Genomic DNA, 21675 nt, shown 5'->3' with positions numbered 1-21675 from the left:
AGAGTAAATTTGCTGAATTTACGGTTATCATAAATTTGCTGTTATCAGCAAATGTGAATTTACTGTTATAATGAATTTAAATATAAACTATTAACATCAGCATTATAAATACCTGTTAAGAATTTCTTCATGATGACTTCAGTGGGGATTACTTCCAGATAGTGGATTTGGATTTGCAATCTTTATGAAATAAAGTAATAAGAACATATTTATCTACAACTAAAATGGTATGTAGGATCCAAAAAGAGCACCTCCGTTCTAAAGAAGTGTAATTTCATGCGTGTCTGGTTTGAATTTGCATATCTAGAGGCAAGATATTAATTTAAGCAACAAATTACATGAAAGTAATTGTCAATGGGAGAACAAAGTAACCGGTTTGAGGGTGTGAAACAAATGCCTAGTAATCGGGAAGTAGCATTTACATAAACATGGGTTTTAAGGGTGAATCATTAATTTTGGGAGCAATACTGACTTCCAGAGAGATTCCTTTATTAGAAAATTGTATTTTAACTAGCAGCGTGTGATTTTTAAGTGCTTTGGAATCCAGATAATCCATTTGGTGTTTGAATATTTGCAATTTAATCTGTTTCCATGAGTACCACTCTCTTTCCCCAGGGAGAATGCCAGGCTTTCCTCATTAATGCTTTGCCCTCATTTGGCCTCCCAAGATGCCAGTCTTGAAAGTGCTCTCTAAGCAGTGTACAACCAGGCCAGGGCCCTTCTTTGTGTCTTTAAAGCAAGGGCCTGTCAGAGGGGACCATTTCCACTGAAAACTGGCAGGAGACATTCCCACTACTTTAAGGCAGAAAACACAAGGTAATCGAAATATAAGCCCTTAGAAACAGCCTGCAAAGTCCCCATCAAAAGTTCAGCTATGTAACTCAACTTTTGCTTACCTCTTTCCTACTGGGAGAGAAAATGCAGAATATTCAGAAGGTAGGAGACGTGCAATGTGTATGTGTAGATGAAGAGGAGGAGGAAGAGGAGGAGGAGGAGGAGGAGGAGGAGGAGGAGGAGGAGGAGGAGGAGGAGGAGGAGGAGGAGGAGGAAGAAGGAGAAGGAGAAGGAGAAGGAGAAGAAGAAGAAGAAGAAGAAGAAGAAGAAGAAGAAGAAGAAGAAGAAGAAGAAGAAGAAGAAGAAGAAGAAGAAGAAGAAGAAGAAGAAGAAGAAGAAGAAGAAGAAGAAGATTGGGAGCTGTAATTCCAACGTATCTGGATGATATCCACATAAGCAGCTCCTGGATCCTTACTATCATTTATTAGCATCTGTACATCAATCTATTGTTAAAAACTAATGGGGCAAAGAAACAAATTTCTAATTTAGAAGAGATGTCAGTTGATCACTGGGGAGTGGAATGAAAATTCTCCAGGGTTTTCATAGTCAATGGTATATGCAGACAAATATCAGTTGCTTTGAGACGTACGTATCATTTCTTGCAATACAAACTACTTGTCTATATCAAATATGAATAGTGTAACAGAAAGAAACCCACGAGCACTTCAACTCCAAAGTCTGAAGTGGATACAACCCAAACAAATAACAGAATTTTTTTTAGTTGAGTGAATGTCACAGAGATGCCTACAGGCTCACATTGCATGGTGTGCTTGCTGGAGCCAGTAAAATCTAAGCAGACATCAGTTGCTTAACACGTTTCTTTTATGCTTATGCTAACAGAGTAATCCCAATAGGCAAGGTTCATGTTTGTGTAGGTTACTGATTCTCTCATTCCCAGCACCTGTATAGTCCTCCCTTCCACCTATCTATTGTAATTCTACAGCTTTCAGCAAGAGGCCACTGGATAGAAGCTTTGCACAGCAGGATGCTTGCTAAGTAAATAATCAGAATCAGCAGGTTTTAAATCATACAGGCACCTGATAAGTAGCCTGTTTTGTTCAAGGGTTCAGTATAAAAACCTAAATCCCACTAACCTGTAGCTGTTGGTAAAGTCTCTTGGTTTGCGTACACAATGGCTCCCTCTTCTCTGCTTTTCTTTTGCTTGGCTACAATGGGGTATCTCATTGAAGCTGCACCAGTGGTAAGTATTGTTTAAGTGGCACCTTTGCCTTTGTTTGTAAGTATTATGAAACAATTGCTGTAGGAAAACCTGTGGCATCAATTCAATCTTTTGATTATTGCATTTTTATCCATAAATTTATTTCAAACAACTGAAATAGCCAGAGGTTTAAAAAAAAAACCAACTTTATGAAATGTGTTTTTTCTTTTAAACATTTTTAGAATATATTTATTTTAGTAACATTTTTAGTTTAATTAAAAGGATTTAAGATGTTGGCACAGATGTGAATGTCTTGCATGTTGAATCAAATTCTACAGATAAATTTGTGAACTGATTACATTTCATTTCTAACTCAGTATAATGAAATTAGATTGACTTGTAGTTACAAGAAACTGTGAAGTCTTGACTATGAGTTATTTGCATCTGTAACCATACCCTGTTCACTGTGTGGTTTTTGTAACATCTACAACATTGGATAGAATGAATATTCATAAATCAATGCCTGTAGCAGAACTAGCAAGGAGGGTCACAATATTTCAGTTCAGAGGAGATATGAAAGAAGCTTTTATCAGGACTTTGTATATCTGTGTGTTTACATATGTTCTAAATATCAGTTTATAAACAATATCTCAAAGTTGCATTCTATTTCTATGCTAATTTAACTTATTCTTAGCTCAAACTAGAGCTTCCCCAATAGCACCATCACTACCAAAGAAATCCTTTAAAGTGTATACGTAAAGCAAAGTCTCTTGTTCACAAACCAGGCTGTATCCTACCAAAATTCTAATAGAAATCTCTTCTGCTGTATCAAGGAATCCCATAATTCTGCTGATTCAAAGTGTCCTCTGATGGTGAAAGTCCTTGATGCAGTTCGAGGAACCCCAGCTACCAACCTCCCAGTAAAAGTATTCAAAAAAGGTGAAGATGGGACCTGGAAGGAGTTTTCCAATGGGTAAGACCGCATGAAAAGTGTCGGGTAGAATCCATTGATCACACTATACTTCCTTTTCAAATGGAATGTATGAACAACACAAACCTATCAGCCACAGACTTTCATTGCTTATTATCTTTGAAGGATTGTAGATCTGGTATTTCCTTAGAACTGTACTATTTTAGCATGGTGATGGCACTATCTTCTCCCAAATCCTGATTCAGTGAGGAAATAGATGCAAATAATGGTTCCTATTTATTTATGTGAATCATTACCTTTAGTACATTGTTTTAGAGGTGTAACTAATAGCAAGAACATTTTAAAATTAATATAATCAGACATTTCTGTATTAATGATTCTCAGAAAAAGAATCTGGTGTAACAATCCTCCTCATTCTAGAAAATCTGGAGATCTATCTAATAGTTTAGATAGATGGGTATTACAGTATTAATCAGTTTTGATATGGGTTTAGAGATTACCGGTAACTATTTTCTCAGTGTAAAAAAAGATTTGAATGGATGCAGAAAACACAGTGTGACCTAATATCAAAACTGTATATATCTATTTGGAAATAAATCTCATTGGAATCAATATGCTTTGCTACCGGGTGGTTGATCATAAAACAAAATGTACATTATGTTAAATATGAGCACTTCTGATTTAACTGACATGATTTTTTAAATTTTACTTAGCCTCAGCTCCAAAACATTATGAATCTTAGTTCAAGATCCACATATAGAATTACTCCTCCTGTATTTGGTTTTCCCCATTAACTAAAAACAAATTAATGGTCCAGAAACTAGCAATTTTGGAGCATTGGTGATTTTGATGGGAGTCCCATTCTTTTTAATGTGTATGTTTTAAGTATGACTAACTCTGAATCCATCCCATGGCCAGAATAAAACAATATGCTATTTGTACTGAATAAAGCTATTGACTATGTCACTCTCATATATTAATTTAAGGAAAACAAATGAATTTGGAGAAATCCATGAACTTACAACTGATGAGTTGTTTGTAGAAGGCTTGTACAAGTTGGAATTTGACACTAGCTCGTACTGGAAGGCACTTGGCATTTCCTCATTTCATCAGTATGCTGATGTGAGTATTTGAAAATATTAAAATATAAGATAAACCACTGACAAAAACCCTAAGATTTAATTCCTGAAAATTATGATGCAGTTTGATCCAATAATTCCTGCTATTATATAAACATTTATTTGAGGAGGGAAGAAATATGAATTGAAGTGTTTGATAAGTATAAACTTTAAGACCATCTATATTTATTCAAAAATATAAAAGATTCATAATATACATTAAATGTGTGTGCTTTCATACATCCATATGTGTCCTTATTGACCCATATCTCCATATCCAGCTGGATTTAAAAGTGTGATACGTTTAATTATTTTCAGTAAAAAAAAAAAAAGGTAAAATTTCAGAATGAAAGAAAACAATCAATTCTACTTAATGCCAATCTTTCTACTTTTGCATTGCTCTCTATCAGATCATTGTGTTAACTAAAAACACTCCCAAACTATTTTTCTTTTCTTTTCTTTTTAACAGGTGGTTTTTACTGCTAATGATTCTGGTCATCGTCATTACACTATCGCTGCTCTTCTCAGTCCTTTTTCTTATTCAACCACAGCTGTTGTCAGTGAACCAAAGGAATAAGAACCTACATAATTCTTTCAAAATTCTATTACACTTTTATAGCAATATTTTAAATGAGGTAGTTAATTTGCACTATCAATGTCTTGTTTCCTGCAATAGCATGTAATTGCTACTGCTTAGCTATTTTTTTAATGTATCAATAAATTTCTCTAAATACTTGCGTAATGTGCAACAAACACAATACAGTTCTGTTTAAAGAAACATGAAATACTTTTTTTCTATGTTGTATTCAACAGTAGGCTTGAAGACGTTCAGTAAGCACCAATTTGTAAACAATTGTGATTGCTTTATATCTGTTTAGAATTTATCCTGTTCTCAGCCAAGTACTAAGTGTATCTGGAGGAAGCAGAGCCAATGGCACAGTGTAACTTTTATCTGGAAAAAGGAGGAGAAATATCTTTAGGCATAGCACAGCAGTGTTTTCCAAATTGGTGGCCTTCCAATGTGCCTGACTATTTTTAATCAACCTTGAAGGCAGCACAGCCAAGATACTCATTACTACTTAAATGAGTGCCTTGGCTATGCTGGCTTCAAGGTTGATTAAAAATAAGACAATAAGTGATTTGAGATTGGTCATGTAACTTTCAAGAGAGACATTATTGTTTGCTTGGTAAAAGGAAGATGTGGGAGACAAAACGTAACAAGAGAGAGGGACCAGATGGAAAAACCACAAATAGAAAGGCACTAATATGATATTATGCAAAGGATTGCACAAAGTATGGGAGGTTCAAAAGGCTATGGAATTGAAACAGAAAATGGCAAAAAAAGTGCATCTGAAAGTCATTTCTATTTGAACTAGGATTCCTTTTGTTAACTTTAATCTCTATGGCAGCCATTCTGTCACAGCATCCATCACATTTTCTCAAGATTCCTACCCCAAGAGCCCCAAAGATTAGAGGTAAACAAAACTATCATCTGTAGCACACTGTATTTTAAAAAATACAATGGATTTAAAAAGTATAAATATTTTAATGAGCAACATAATAAGTGATAGCATAATTCTGTACAGTATTGAGAACATGTTAATACATTTAATGTGCTTCTTTCACCTGAAAAAATAAGATCAGATTAAGTACACTTCGCCTTATACGTATGAGTACCATTTTTCTCATTTACTGTACATATAAATATCAAACAATGTTTCACTCATTTGAAGAACCAGACCTAAAATCCAAGACAAAAAATAACACTATAGACAATGAGACAAAAGCTCATTTCAGCCTAAAATATAGTGTCAGGAAAACTAAAGAAAAATCCAAAATAATTAAGGTTTTTGTACAAGCAAATTCTCCAAGCTGAATTTCAGCAACTAATGATTTCATCAACAAACTCATGTACCTTTCATAGCACCACCAATTGTTCAGTGACCTTTCAAAGTTATGATGGTGTTAAATAATGAAACTTAAGACCAATCCTCAAAGTTGCAACTGTTAGAACTCTCCAAAGTCACCTGATTGTAATTTCTGCTTGGCAACTGACATGCATGTACGATGGTGACAGTGTCCCAGAGTCATATGTTCAGCATTTGCAACCTTCTTTGTCAGCTTCCAACAAACTATGGAGAAGCCAGCAAGAAGTCACAGTCATATCATGTGACATCGTGCTTAATGAGTGCATGTGCTTTACATACTTTAATGACCATAGCTAGAATTGACAAACTGTCAGGCTCAATCATGTGATTTTTCACTTCATGATAACACAGTTTAGCAATAGTGTTGCCTATCCCAATTGCAATCAGTAAGTGAGGACTATCTATAAAGAAGTGATTTGCTATTGCCTTCTTTTCTGATTGGAGCTTTCCCACCTAAGTATTAATCAGGACTTGCTGAGGACTGTGCTTAAACTAGATCAGCAGTATGCAACCACTTACTAGGCCTTCATTATTTACATGATTTTTAGAGTTTCAACTGAAATGTATTTGTCTTACTCACGACAAAACTGTTCTACAGAACAGGGCACCCTGCTTAAACCAGAGAACAAAACCAGGCTATCAATGGTTCTACACTAAAGGTCACAAAGAAAGTAAATGACTTCCAAGTCCAAGTACAAATTAATTTAAACTATCATGGCATACAAAGATCTATTACAGAATGGTATAATTGAGCAAAAAGATATTGTTTTTCTTTCCTGCAAGGTTAAAAATATAATTTTAAAGTGTATGCAAACATGCATATTCCATACACAGTTTTTATGAACTTATGTATCAAGTTGGAAATATTTAAGACAAGCCATTCCATTCAAACCATGTCATACAGAACTGAATTAGGACAGGATGTTATAAATACCATGTTTAGCTTTGCAAAAATCCACTAGCTGGGAATTGAGAAAAAATGTACAGAATATAGTGTCTAGATTTAAAGATTAAGGTTTTTTTTGGCATGCTTGATTCATGTAATTTTGTCAAAATTATGTATTTATCAGTCACTTTGTTCCATTTTAATATCTTCAAATTACAAATTATTTGGAACGATAGACATCACTTTTTATATTTAATGAGCAGCCTACAATCAGTTCTTATGCTGATGTTGTAAGGAAAAAAACAAAGTAATTTTTATCCCAAACAACTGCAAGACACCTACAGAACTAATCCATAATGTAAATTACATCTGAGTCCATTTTACTCTTTTTTAGATGTTGAACAATGAATTTTTCCATTCTGAAAGGAAAAAGAAGTAATTCTTCGATTCCCAGATGTTTAATCTTGGTTCATAATTACATTCAACATTGAAATGCTGTATTAGAACAGAGTGATTCACTCTGTAAAGATAATAGCTCAAGTATTCAAAGAAGAGTACTCAAAAAAGGATGCTATATGTCAATCATCATCCAGTCCAATAAAAACTAGAATGAGACATACCTAAGTTTTGTGTACTGGGCACAAAAAACAAGAACAAAATAACTTTGTAAAATAGCGGCCAGGTTCATCCCAATTTTAAGTCATAAACAGAAGAATCTTAGCTTGTTGCATAAAATGCACTGTTTACAAAGGAATGGAAAACTTTTAACACTAAAGGCAATTGGTTTAAGAAAAATTTTAACACATTTCTCCTCAGGTTGACTCCAGTGCCAATGACTTTCAATGAGAAAAAGATTAACCAACATCAATTACTCTGAACATTCCACTTGTTACTCATATAAACACTTTACCCCATCACTTCCTTCCATTAACATTCATTTGTCTTCTAATTCATTGGTCTTTTGATTTTGGATGGAATGAAGTTGATTATTACAAAAATCCACAAAAGAGCAATATGAAAATAGACCAAAATATAAATCTGACATTAACACTACTGACACATTAAGAGCCATAATGAAATGCAACATTATAGATGGGTTTCCATGCATGGAATATGCATAAATAATATTCTTTCAGGCATATTCAGGGAACCTCCCTGGTTAATAGATAGAATAAAGATTAAAGGTTTATTTATCATAGGTTTGATGGCAAAATCACAGGTATAAGTGTTACACAGAAGGGTTGTAGCTCAAAATAAGCAGAAAAGTTTATTATAACAGGATAGCCATATTTATAAATCAGCTATAAATCATTCGAAATTTTTGTCTAGATTTAATTGCTTACATTTCATGCCTAAATTCTAGAAATACTAAACACAAATACTTCCAAAACATGCAGAATACTGCCATAGTCAAAAACCTAATATTTTAACAGATATTTACATGATATGGAAAACATTAAAAAAATAATAATTCATTGAATGCACACTTTCTTAGAGAAAGGAATTTTCCTGATTTCTAAGCATGCTGTATTTATTATCTACAGAAAAGCTAACAAGGCTTGAGTACTTATTGATTTCTTAATGTGAAGCATTCACTAATTGACACATGATTGTGCAGTCATTGAAATACCTGATTTAGTATTTTCCCAGTGTTACAAAATGTAGATCCAGTAGTTTATTCTGCTATGCCATCAATAATCTTGAACAGGAGCTAGTTCTGGTACCAGGTTTACAGTGATATTAGTATACAGTTTATTGGCAAATATGGATGGCATATATACTAGATTATTTAAACCATCAATAAACTGACGCTCTCGGGAATATCTTAATAGTTTGTATCTGTGGAAAAAAACATTCAGAGCAATGGTAAAAATGTAGAAAGTCATTCTCATTATACAGGACAAAATATTTTCAGCTTCAGAATGAAAGCGGTTCTTTATAGTATCTTATTTAAATCATCTATAGGTTTTATATACTTTTATCTTTTTTAATATTGTAAGCCACCCAGAGTTACTAAGAGGGACAGCCAATAAATTTTACAAATAAATAGTTTTGAACTCAAACTGAACATAAGGAAAAGTTCAACAAACATTCTACAAAAAACACTGGATTTTTTGCAAAGTATTCAGCAAAAACATTGCTTTCAACAAGCAGAGTTGAAAGGTATCATGTTAGGAAAGGCTGCGTACAAGTTTAATAAATTGTTATTGTTGTTATCTGCAGCAAGCTGAAAATTTATTGAGATGGTATTAAATGTGCTGTCCCATATATATCAATAGCAATAGCATTTAGACTTATATACCGCTTCATAGTGCTTTTACAGCCCTTTCTAAGCAGTTTACAAAGTCAGCATATTGCCCCCAACAACCTGGGTCCTCATTTTACCGACCTCAGAAGGATGGAAGGCTGAGTCAACCTTGAGCCCATGAGATTTGAACTGCCGAACTGCTAGCTGCAGTAGCCTGCAGTGCTGTACTTTAACCACTGTGCCACCTCGGCTCTTTCATGTAACATAATGACACAAATAGATAAATAGCAAGAGTTTATGTCAGAACATCATGTCACATATTTCATAATTTACCTCTCCTTTACCCTTCTGCAGAACCTATATACTGCTTGTATTACCTAATTTCTTTAAAACTATTTATTCCAAACTTTCCTGAATCATAAGGTTATTCTATCACACTAAATACAATATTCAAGATAGAGAGAATTCATCATTTATAAACTAGGAACAATAATAAATATTCCACAGAATTTTAAAGAAATATTCTGAATGCTAAAATGTTGCATACAAATAAATTATTATGTTTAACTATCAGAAGCACAATATTACAGCAAAAATAAAAACTTATTTTAATATTTTTATTCTTACCGCCCTAAAAATTGAACTTCTCCTCTGTGGTGATGAGGAATTGACTTATACTTCCCAAGTTCTCCTTCTGGTCTTGTCACATTAAATCCTACAGAGTGGACTCTGTAATTGAAATAATCCACATGTGTAATATATATACTCAATAATAGACATCAGAGGCAATTTTATGTGTGTTAGGTTTGGTGGGACTGTGACGTTGCTATTGTTGATTTCATAGAGGACCAGAAAGGCTTTTTAGTTATTAAAAGAAGAGGAAATTATACCAAACAAATGATACCAAAACAATAAACCCAGAACAGAACTGAATCAGATTTAGTGTTTGAGGAGAAGCAAAAGGAAGTTTGAATCTAAAAATGAGACAGAACCACTGAGGGATTGCAGAGAGAAAAAATCCAGAATAAAATCTTCCAAACCATTTCTAAACAGAAACAGTTAAGCAGCATCTCAGAATGATGCTGACTGCTCCATTGTAGATGTGACATTGTTTAATGTGTGAGAGTTCACACTCTTCTTCACAGGCATATTAATCCGAGTAAAACTACCGTGTTTCTCCAAAAAGAAGGCTGGGTCTTAGGAAGGGAGGGGGTGTCTCAGTGATGCAGTCAGGGAAATAGCGGGCTCTGATGAGCCCCGCAAAAACCCTGATTGACGAGCCGCCACCGATGGGTCTTTGGACCGAACCTGTCTTGTAGGGACAGGGGAAGGAGAGGCGCGCCTTGGACGGCCGAGAGGAACAGGCAACTTCCTCAGAGGCTGGAGGGAACCCTCTGAGTCAGCGGCGGGGGGAGGCAGCCATGGCGGCTGCCACAAAGCTGGGACAAATCAGGAAAGAATTGTGCAGGAGGAAAGAAGAAAGAAAGAACGATGTGCTTTGAAGCCGGGTGAGTGATACCAACTCAGGCAAGAAACAACTTTAGACTATGGACTTTTACTAATAAGACCCCCAGCCTTAAACAGCGGCTGTAGATTTGCGGGGCTTGAAGATTTTGTAAAGTAACAATAGGGGATAACGACCCATTAAGGAATTTACTTTAGTACTGATTGTTTTGGACGAATTGGCTATTAACAAATCAGAAAACAAATCAGTTTCCTAAAATATGGACCAACAACAAATGATTTCTGAAGGAAGGATAAGGAGAGTCAGACTGACAAAAATAGTGTTGTATTGCAAGGCCCATACTTTATGTGTTATAACATCACTCACACCCATGTCTAATAGGGATGTGCATGATGTCAGAACGATAAAATTGAAAAAGTGACAAGATCCAGCACACACTGCTGTACAGAGCTCTGTAAAGTTGTTGCCTTTCGGTTTTAACCTATAGGTGTCTGTTATTACGTATATTGTATATCCCAGTAGTTGAGGGACAGAGTTCCACTTGCTCATCTAATCACAGAATTCCCAGACTGGCATATCTATCTTGCATAAGTATGACTGCTTTTCACTGATTGAAAGCAATATCTATAAGCAAAAACACAGCATCTAAAAAGAAGCAGGCATTAGCCAATCACTATGAAAACTAGGAAAATACATACATACATTTTCCATGGGTTTCATTAGACCGGGGTAGCCAACCTTGGCAACTTTGAGACAGTATGGCTGGGGAATTCTGGGAGTTGAAGTCCACAAGTCTTAAAATTGTCAAGGTTGAACCCACCCACCCCTTTAGTTACATCTATAGGCTTATGCTAGCAAGGAATTGTTTTACTTATGTGCTGTTACTTAAAGCTGTTCAAATCTGAGTAGCCAATTACTTTTATGACTGGATCCAATAAATCTCTACATTTCAGCAAAAAAGAACTTGGGTATTTCTCTTCCGTTTAGCCTACATCTACTTTGAAACCTCATGTGTTCCATCTGCTATGAATTCTGGCCAATGACCTAATACAATATACAGTTGTATTGTATTAATACAGTTAATACAATATAATAGAAATACCTGTTCCAAAGGTCATCATCTTCTCCTCCCCATCCCCAGAAAGCATTTGGAAATCCATTGATTTTTTTGAATTGTTCTACTGTTAGCCCACTTACACCACCAAAAAATTCATTGTATGGAAGTCTGAAAATGAGAGGAAGTATTTATGTTTAGGGCTTGTAAAGATAAAAGGGAAGTGTTCTTTGAGTCAAGTTCAGTTCCTTCTGCCCTCATGGAAATATTCATGCTGGGTTTTGAGAGACAGGAGAGAGGCAACAATGTACCACCAAGTTTGGCTTAAGTACATTTTTATAATTCTTTTCTATGGCAAGAGTTTTCACATCTTAAATATAAGTAATTTAAATAAATAAATATATTTAAATGGATTTAGAATTTTGTAAATGGATCAAATCATAGATGATGCATTATGAAAGATAAGGTATAGCCGTAACGGCAAAACAACTGAATAGTGCATTAATACTCTACTTTTCAAATGGTAAAAGTAAAAATAAAATGACATTGGTGGGGAATGAAAAAGTATCTTTAACATACTTTGTAATAGTTTCAGACTGTCCTTTTCCTAAAAAACAGAACTTTTTTTTGTAAATTCTAAAAAAGGGGGAGAATTTTTTTTTAAAGTGTAATATAAAGGGGGAGACATGGAAAAAAGTGAGAAAAACAGATATTCAGGACAGCCACAGAATGAATGTCCACTTAATTGAATCAGAAAGGCTAGGAGTAAAATGAGAAGCAAAAACAAAACAAAACCATGTCAAAATGGCCGAAAAACACAGTACATGGGACAAATTCTGAGGTGGGAGAAAAGTGGAATCAAGCAAAAACACAGGATATTTGTAGGAGCAGCATTTAGCAATGGGATATTAGGATGAGAGTGGGGAAACCCACTCCAAAGCTCTTCAGCGATGAAAGCTCCTGGAGTAATTTTCTTACCCCAAGGTTGTTATTGTTGAGGGGATAGAAAGAGTGGAAGTCTGTATGTGCTATTTTGAACTCCTGAACAAAACACAAGATAAAAATCTTACACTATTTTTTTAAAAAAAGATTTATGTTTCTCAACGAATTAAATTCCAGCCTATTTCAGACCTGTATAGTCATATATGCCTGTAAATTACTATCACTACCGTAAGATTCATCAAAGAAGCTGCTTGGAGAGCCATGGAGAATAGAAATAAGTAATATTTTACCAATAGTAAATGTTTTCAGTAGAAATACACAGTAAAATTATGCATGTTAAAACTCTTGTGAAAAATCCAGGGCCCTAAATGAGACTTCATGCAGGCTGCAGCTCTTTGCATACTCTCCACTTTGCTCTAGAGCAGTATTGGTTAACTTTTTTGGCACAAAGTGCCAAAACGGGGGCACACACGCACATCAGGAACCAGAAGAACAGCCGCCTGGTGTGCATGCACGCACCTGGAAGATGATCTTCGGGTTTTCAGTGGGCGCATGCACACAGGCCACCTGGTCTTCCGGTTTCTGGAACCCACATGCGCATGAAGACCAGCTGGCCAGCGCGAATGTGCGTGCCAAAAACCTGAAGTTCATCTTCCTGGCGCACCAGTGGTGGGTGCTACTGGTTCACCCCAGATCAGGCGAACTGGTAGCGGCGGTGGCACAAGGCTCCACCCACCCACCCGGATGCTTCTGCGCATGCGCAGAAGTATTGCGCACATACCCACAAGCGAACTGGTAGCGACTGGATTTGAAACCCACTACTGTGATGCACGCATGTGCATCGTGCAGCTGCTCTTCCGGTTTCTGGCGCTCCCACACACGTGAAGACCAGTTGGCTGGCGCATCGGAAACTGGAAGAGCAATGGGCGATGGCTCACATGCCCAGAGAGATGGCTCTGCATGCCACTTCCAGCACGCATGCCATAAGTTCGCCATCACGGCTGTAGAGGAAACCTTTAAAAGTTGAGCACATTTTGAAAGTCTTGGGTACTAGGAGAACTTAAATTAAATTCTTCCTCATTCTGTTCCTGGCTTTCACTGTTTAAATTCACAGTCAAACTGAACTTTAATCAACGAGGAGAAGAGATATATAGAAGAGACATAAATTCTGGTTTTCAAATATATCATGTGTACTGATACATTTTTATTTAACATTCTTAAAGTTCATGGTAATATTATAAGCTTATATATCATAGAATAGCTGCATTTTTAAAACTTGGCATTTCATCTTCATGAACTTGTCCATGGAATATTTGGTAATAGCAATAAATGTATTCAGGGAATGTGAGGATCAATGTAAAATATTTTCCAATACTGATAGTCCTCGACTTACAACAGTTCGTTTAATGACCATTTAAAGTTACAACAGCACTGAAAAAGGTGACTTATGACCTTTTTTCACACTTACATTGATTGCAGCATCCCCAGGGTCACATGATCAAAATTCAGATGCTTGGAACTAACTCATTTTATGACGGTTGCACTGTCCCAAGGTCATATGATCATCTTTTGGGACTTTCTGACAAGCAAAATCAATGAGGAAGCCAGATTCACTTAACAGTCATGTTACTAACTTAACAGGTGCAGTGATTTGCTTAACAGTTGTGGCAAGAAAGGTCATAAAATGAGGCAAAACTCACTTAACAACTGTCCTACTTAGCAACACAAATTTTGGGCTCAATTTTGGTCGTACGTCGAGGTCTACCTGTACTGCTTATTTTGACTAACTGCACAATTATAGGAGATCAGAAATACTGTTCTACATATTACGTACATGTACATATATTTATCCAATTTTGCAGCAAAGTGACGTGGCATTTCACCACATCCATAATAATTTCTATCATTTTCTGGTAAATGATCCACATCATGGAAGATTACACAGTCCCAATCACCGTCCTTCATAGCTTCTTTGAAGCCAATATTAAACAGCATTGCTCGGTTAAAAGGCTGTGTTCCTACCTTAACAGAGAGAAAAATAGAAAAATAAACTGTTAAAGAAAGTTAATTAGGATATGCACTACTGGAATACAATTGCATAATGCTGTATAACCACTGAAATCAATGACTCTGGGCTATGATAGCTTTGCTGTTAATTTTAATGTGCCCATTTTAAGTTAAGTATATTATAGGTAACCCTAACCGTAATCCACTAATAGGAGAACAATAGAAACAATATTTTTAAAATACTGGAGTCACACTAGAGAAAATATGGAAGATTCTAATTAAGTCGACATATATTATAATATTCAACGATTTTCTGTTGCTGATTTGGAATTCAAGTTATGGAAGTTCTGTGTTAAGGAAATATGACCAGACACAGCAGAAGTATTGCTAAACATTCATTGGCAGACACACACTGTTTATTGTTAAATGTATTTAAATATTTGCAATAAAATAATATCAAAATTTATTCTGATACAAATAAGCAAACAAACTTACCTGTTCAACAACATAGAAAGCAAATTCTAGCCTCTGCTTCTTCAACACTGGTATTAAATGTCGAAAAAATATAGGAAGGTGTTCATGACGATTGCGAAAAGGGATGAGTATTGCAACCTTTAAAATAGAAAACCATCTGAAAGCTATTATGCTAGCAGATTGAATTGCAGAAATTAAACATAAATCTTAGGAAAGCTATTTGCTGGTGTGCATGATTATGGTTATGCAAGAAGCACAATCAAAGAAAATTAATTTTAGTCACTTTTCTACAAATTAATCTAAATGTGTGCACTGTCTAAAGAAAATTAATCTCAAACTTCAATCATCTCTTAAGAAAAATCTGCTTTAATCTATTACTGCTATGTTTTTATGATTTAATAAACAATGTACGAACTACATTTTTTGTCTTTATATTGACATATCCAGCTTCCTTCTGAATAATGCTTTAGGTTAATACTTTAGTAACTCAAGAGTGAGATGGGTGGTACCTAAATTTGATAAATAAACTAAAAATAAAATAAACAATCTGAAAACACCATACCTTCGGTAATGTTTGATTTTAATATATGGTTCTGGTATATCTGAGATAAAGTGATGTCCTATTCCAGTGGTTCTCTGGTTGTTTTTGCAATACGAGAACATAGCTTGATATACTATATACCTGACATGCTGAGGTACAATTTATCTTTATTTTTCATCCAAACAAAAAGCTCATAATAAATTGCAGTTCGAAAAGCATGCTAGAATAAAGACAGAATAACTTAGTTATCTTTTACCCACCTGCCTGTCTCTATAAGAATCTTGGTATTCAATTTAGGTATAGTCCAAATCAGTGGGGGTTTCAATTTTTTTTACTACCGGTTCTGTGGGTGTGGCATGGTGGGTGTGCATGACTTGGTGGGCGTGACTTAGTGGGCATTGCAGGGGAAGGACACTGCAAAATCCCATTTCCTCCCAATCAGCTGAACTTGGAGGCAGAGAATAGACGGGGGCGGAGCCAATCAGAATTTTTACTACTTGTTGTCCAAACTACTCAAAATTTCCACTACCGGTTCTCCAGAACTGGTCAGAACCTGCTGAAACCCACCTCTGGTCCAAATCCATACAACCATGGATAGGTTTCAGACCATAACAAAATGCGATAAGGACAACCAGATTCCTTTGTGGCCACGGACCCCAAGGCTTAATTCAAGATTTAAATCGTAATATTTCTTCCAGCCTTCATGGACCCACTGAGATGACACCCCGGCTTCCCAGGAGTCCGCAGAGCACAGGTTGAGAACCACTGTCCTATTCAATCATTTGCCAGATTAAATCACAGAGAATATAGAGAACAGCCTTTTCAATAGTACCAGCTCATGCATTTATCTTCCAAAGACTGTCATCTATGTTAATTTTAGTAAACAAATGGAGGAACAGTTATTTATTGGGGGTTTTCAAAAAGCCAAATTAGACTGAATGTGGACAAATACATTTATTGTTGATTAAATGGTCCCATTCATTTATGAAATATAAGTGTAAAGATTTCAGGTTTGCATCAAAGAGGATAAACTGGCAAAGGAAGTTGAATTCCTTTTTCTCCACCACATCACCAAGGAGGAAGAATTCATCTCTCAATAGTGATTTTCATGTGGAAAAAAAATCACTCCTGCCTTCCATCCTGTCTTACATAACAAATGTGCAAATATCTAAATCTGGTTATCATCACATTTTGTTATGATCTGAAGCCTATCCATGGCAATAAGGATTTGGACTATATCTAAATTGAATACCAAGATTTTTATAGAGATAGGCAGGTGGGTAAAAGATAACAAGGTGTTATTCTGTCTTTATTGTAGCATGCTTTTTGAACTGCAATTTATTATGAGCTTCTTGTTTGGATGAAAAATAAAGATAAATTATACTTTAGCATGTCAGGTATATATGAAGCTATGTTCTGATATTGCAAAAACAACCAGATTCAAACTTTAAGAAAATCATGGACTCTAGATGACTAAAAATTTAATTGTACTTTACCTTCCAACGTGGTTTACAGTCTTTTGGCTTCCAGTGACCACCTTGTTCAATGTCTAAATCTTTAGAAAACATCTGTTGAATTTCTTCCAAACTAATTTCACTCATATTTGCTTCAATAAAGCCTCCTAAACGATGATAAGAAGTAAATTTTGATAAAGATTCCCCCTTCCCATTTAAAGCTAAGATGTGTAAATGACATAATATTACATATAACAGCCAGTAATACACTGATATCTAATACAGATTTTTTAAATGCTATCACACAATATAGTTAAGAAAAGGAGAATTTCTGCTTGAAACTGAGGTGGATGGGAGCGAGCGAGGGAGCCTTTTGAGTAATGTTTTCAGTAGCCAGGAGTGCCTTTGATTAATGTTTCTAGTTCTTTGAAGTAAAGAAGCAGGAGTGCAAAATTCTGATAAGGACTTGTTCAAACTGGCCAGAGACAAGAACTGCCCAAAGATCTGAATTTTAGTTACTTGAAAACTAATTATAATTTAAGAACCACACCTACTGAACATGCAATTGGGCATGAGCAAGATCATGCTAAGAATATTATGGGATGAAGCCAGTATAAAATGTCACATAGTATTTACCAAGCTACTAAGCATGCTTGCTAAATCACAAATGAGTCAAATGATGCTTGTCAATGAAAAAGCACATTCTAAACCCAATATGTTTGAACTGTATATAAAATGATTCCCAACCTTTCCAAGGGACCTCACACCTTATGCCACCTTGGGCCTCTCCTTGTTTATGCATAAATAAAGAGATATTTATCTTTCAGGCTTGGATCCTATTTAGGCAAAGACACACTAATCTTGCTATTGTTTACAGTTAAAAGTAGCACATTTTATTATGTACCAAGGACCAAAACCAGCTCCACCATATATATATATATATATATATATATATATATATATATTCACTTTTTATTTTATTATCCATGCAATCGTTGGCCTTGTTTAGCCTAATCACCCTTTAATTTCCAGTGTGCTTCTTCTCTTCCAGCACAACGCTAAAGATATTGGTAGCATTGTTTTGAGTTTTCATCTAACTATACTTTGGTGCTGTACTGAAACAAATGTAAGATTAGTTAAATCAAAGTTTATTCAAACAAATAAGTATCAAAATTGGTGACTTGGAACTGCCTCTTCCAAATAAAACACTCTGAGATGAACACATTATTTTGTCCCAATTCAGAAACAACACAAAGCTGGTTTGCTGTAAATAGAAGCAGTATTTTCTCACCTCCTAAAGGCAAGGAAAAGGGGAAATGCAGTTCATAGGCCTGAAACTCATTTAATTCATTCTCTTCTATCAGTACTCAAGAGTATGGGCGATCCTTTTGGGGTCAGCATCACATTTTAAATTTTGAAAGATATATCATAGAAATGCTCACAAAATGGGGAACATAGCGCAGATAACTCTAAAAGGCAATTTAATATAAGGCAATGTTTCTTGACTCCCCCAATATAGCCTACAGAGCCATATCTACGATCCAAGCTTATCACTGCCTTTTTTTTTTTTTGGTGGACACACTTCCAAATAAGGCACTGAGTTGTAGCCATCCATCATTTTTATTTTCTAAGAATGCTTATTAATCTATATTAATAAAATCTTGCAAATCTGAAAGTACAAATGTCCTGCCAGCTTTTTTTAACCACTTGATTAGTTAGGGCAGATCCTTCTTCAGCTTCTTTTTTTACCCATTACAATTTGTGGGCTCCTCTCCCTTTGATCTGATTGTTCCCTAGACAGCATCTCTTCCTTCAGCTTCCAAGGTCATTTACACATTCCATTACATCATGCAACTTAGCAATGGCAATTCCAGCAGTTTCCATTGCTGACACGAAGCATGGACTGTGGATTATTAAACAAGGACATTATTTGACCATAATTTTCTACTTCCTGTCAGCTTCCAACAAGCAAAGTCAATGTGTGAAAGCCGCAAGTTGCAGTCACAACAAGCCTTTCCTTCTTAAGTGGCTCACAAATAGGCCAGCAGGCAAGAGCTATGATTGAGCAGGCAGATGGGTGCTAAGGGCAGATAGGAGTGTAGGTAGACTCACAGATGAGTGCTACAGGTGGACAAAAATGCAAACGGGCACTACAGTATAGAAGATTCCCCTGCTACCGGGGAGGGGGGCTTGATACAGGAGAAAAAGCAGCAGAAATAGGAACAACTTGCGAAAGTAATTTGCAACCTCCAGTCAGTTTCTCCATTGAGTTTGCTTGTGGAAGTAGGGAAAGTCACAAATAGTGATCATGTGACCTGCGGTACTATAGCCATCATAAATGTAAGCTGGTTGCTGAGTGCCCAAATTACAATTGTGTAATCATAGGGGCACTGCAACTTCAAGGACCAGTCATAAGTCTCCCTCATTTAGCAATTCATAGCTTTGAACAGTCGCTGAATGAATGGTTGTAACTCAAAGACTATCTATAGCTAGAATTCCACAATTCCTCTCTTGAACCTTTTGTAAACAAACAGAAAAGGGTCAGCATTTTACTATTTCACTAGGGAACCCCCAAAACCAGAAACCCAAAGACCAGTCTTTCTGACAGGCATGCCAGCAGACCAGTATAAAATGGAGATCAAAGGCAAAGAGCAAAAACTGGGGCATGGAGAGCATACAATGGAGAAGGAGAATTTACTTCATGTGTAATGAGTTGCATCAGATGGATCGAATGACTCTCCTTCCAGCAGAAGTAGAATACGTCATCTTAGAGCAAGAATATTTGGGAAGGGATTACCTTTCCAGCAGCATAAAGGAAGGCTAAGGACAGGACAATTCATCAGTTCTTGCTCTTTCAAATAAGGGGCCTTGGGGCAATTTCATAATCAGAGAGTTAAATTTAAAAATGTTATTTTGGGCACTGTACTGTATATCACATTGGTTCTTAATACTTAGGTATGAAGATGTAAAGTTCATGGAAGATCTTGGAATAATCATTGATCTTATTCATGCACAAAAACATGTCATGTTTATCATAGGCAAATAAACTATAACAAACCTTGAATTAGCACCCAAAAGTGCTTTATCTCTTGAAAAAGCACCTTTGGAACAACCATAACCTGGATAACTGAAAAGCTCCATAGACACTTGAACTAACACAGTACCCCACCTTCTTCTCTACTGGGATGGAACAACAAGGAGGCTTTTTAGAAGCTTTTGCTTCTATTTTGTGGTAATCCTGTCCAGCACATTCATGTTATGGTAAGCCAAGATGGTCACTATAATGATTAAATTAAAGATCTTTAACCACAATCGGAAATCTTGAATCTTTTAAAACTATGCATGCTACCCACAATATTCTGTATTATTAGAATCTGAACAGAGCAGCTTAAAAAAAATCTGTGATCCAATAAATCCAATAACTCTGATTAGTTAAAACAAGATTACTTTCTGAAGCTGGGCTGTTTTAATTTACCCTAATTAAGATAAGTCATAGTAAACTGAAAGTACAGTGATCCATGGCTAATTAAAGCTTAAAGCAAAAGCTACTTAATTTTATTATAGGAAAACGAGAAGGTAGGACTAGCAGATCTCAGCTGGGGAAAAAATCCAAACAACCACCAAACGAAGAGGAAAATTAACATTTTCTGTATCTCTTTGATTTTTTCCAGTGATCTTCTGGATTTTTGTAGTCTAGATTTGGTAACTCTATCAAATGAAAGGGAGGAACACAGGGGAGCAATATTTCTAAATGTCGAACTGACCGATACAGTTCAATCTGTACATAATGTTACATGTTAGTATTATATTAACAGACTTGCAGGATTTTCCTTTTTTATCTTCTGCAAAGCGTTTGTCCTAGTTTCCAGAAAATCTTACATCTTAATGTAAACATAACCTAATTGAACCCTCAATTAAATGAAATGCTTCATTAAAATGGAAATAAAAAGTGCACCAAATTAAATTCTGAAATTCTACACTTATTTTTGTAAAATGTTTACAAATTATTTTTAAAAGAATTTTTCTTTTCCTAGAGAAATTATAGTTATACTGTTCATTAGTTAGAATGTTTGAAAAATTGTAATCCTGTTAAAATCTTTATTGAAAATAGTGTTTCAAAACAATTTGTGACATGTTTAAGTTAACAATTTTCTTTTAAGATGAAAATAAACTTACTCATGGAGGGCAATTTTTCTGGACAAGATTGAGAAGGAGAATAAGTGAAGTTTTCTGGAAGATACGTCACTGTCTGAGCAATACTATCACTTGTACTGTTGCCTTCAGGATAATCTTAACAGAAATAAAAATATTCTCCATTAATTATTTCTGTAATGTTTATAAGGTTGTCTTCCCAACCCATTTTATACAATTTTATCATTTTGTATATGTCCAGTTTTATATATACATGCTGCTGAACTTAAATAATTTGTTAAGCTTTGACTCAGAATTAGCCAAGAATGTTACTGAAAATAATTTTCATAATTACCTAAACATTCAAGGTATTATATAATATTCCTACCTGTGCCATTTATTGTAGCATTTTTATTAGTGTACAGTCTGATCATATGTCCTATTGTTTTCACATTTTCTTTCAGCATTATACCTCGTGCTTGTACCATAAATAAATATGTATT

The 21675-nt window shown here is 35.4% G+C and overlaps 2 protein-coding genes across 2 annotated transcripts; one reads left to right on the top strand and one right to left on the bottom strand.

Annotated features, from left to right (window-relative positions):
• Positions 1-1953: 1953 nt before the first annotated feature.
• TTR (transthyretin) lies at positions 1954-4619 on the top strand. Its single transcript, XM_070942327.1, has 4 exons — positions 1954-2035; positions 2827-2966; positions 3911-4046; positions 4512-4619. The coding sequence occupies exons 1-4, from the start codon at positions 1967-1969 to the stop codon at positions 4617-4619; spliced, it is 453 nt and encodes a 150-aa protein (XP_070798428.1). The 5' UTR covers positions 1954-1966.
• Positions 4620-8547: 3928 nt separating this feature from the next.
• Positions 8548-21675, bottom strand: B4GALT6 (beta-1,4-galactosyltransferase 6). The gene is made up of 8 exons (XM_070942326.1): positions 21561-21675; positions 21218-21331; positions 17084-17208; positions 15068-15184; positions 14400-14587; positions 11672-11794; positions 9732-9833; positions 8548-8695 (listed from the first exon to the last, which is right to left on the bottom strand). The coding sequence occupies exons 1-8, from the start codon at positions 21658-21660 to the stop codon at positions 8548-8550; spliced, it is 1017 nt and encodes a 338-aa protein (XP_070798427.1). The 5' UTR covers positions 21661-21675.

The sequence above is a fragment of the Pituophis catenifer genome, unplaced genomic scaffold (genome assembly GCF_029215685.1).
Source record: "Pituophis catenifer annectens isolate HBS135680 unplaced genomic scaffold, rPitCat1.0.hap2 SCAF_3, whole genome shotgun sequence".
NCBI lineage: Eukaryota > Metazoa > Chordata > Lepidosauria > Squamata > Colubridae > Pituophis > Pituophis catenifer.
Note: the sequence above shows the minus strand (reverse complement) of the source record. Positions and strands in the feature narration are given on the sequence as shown.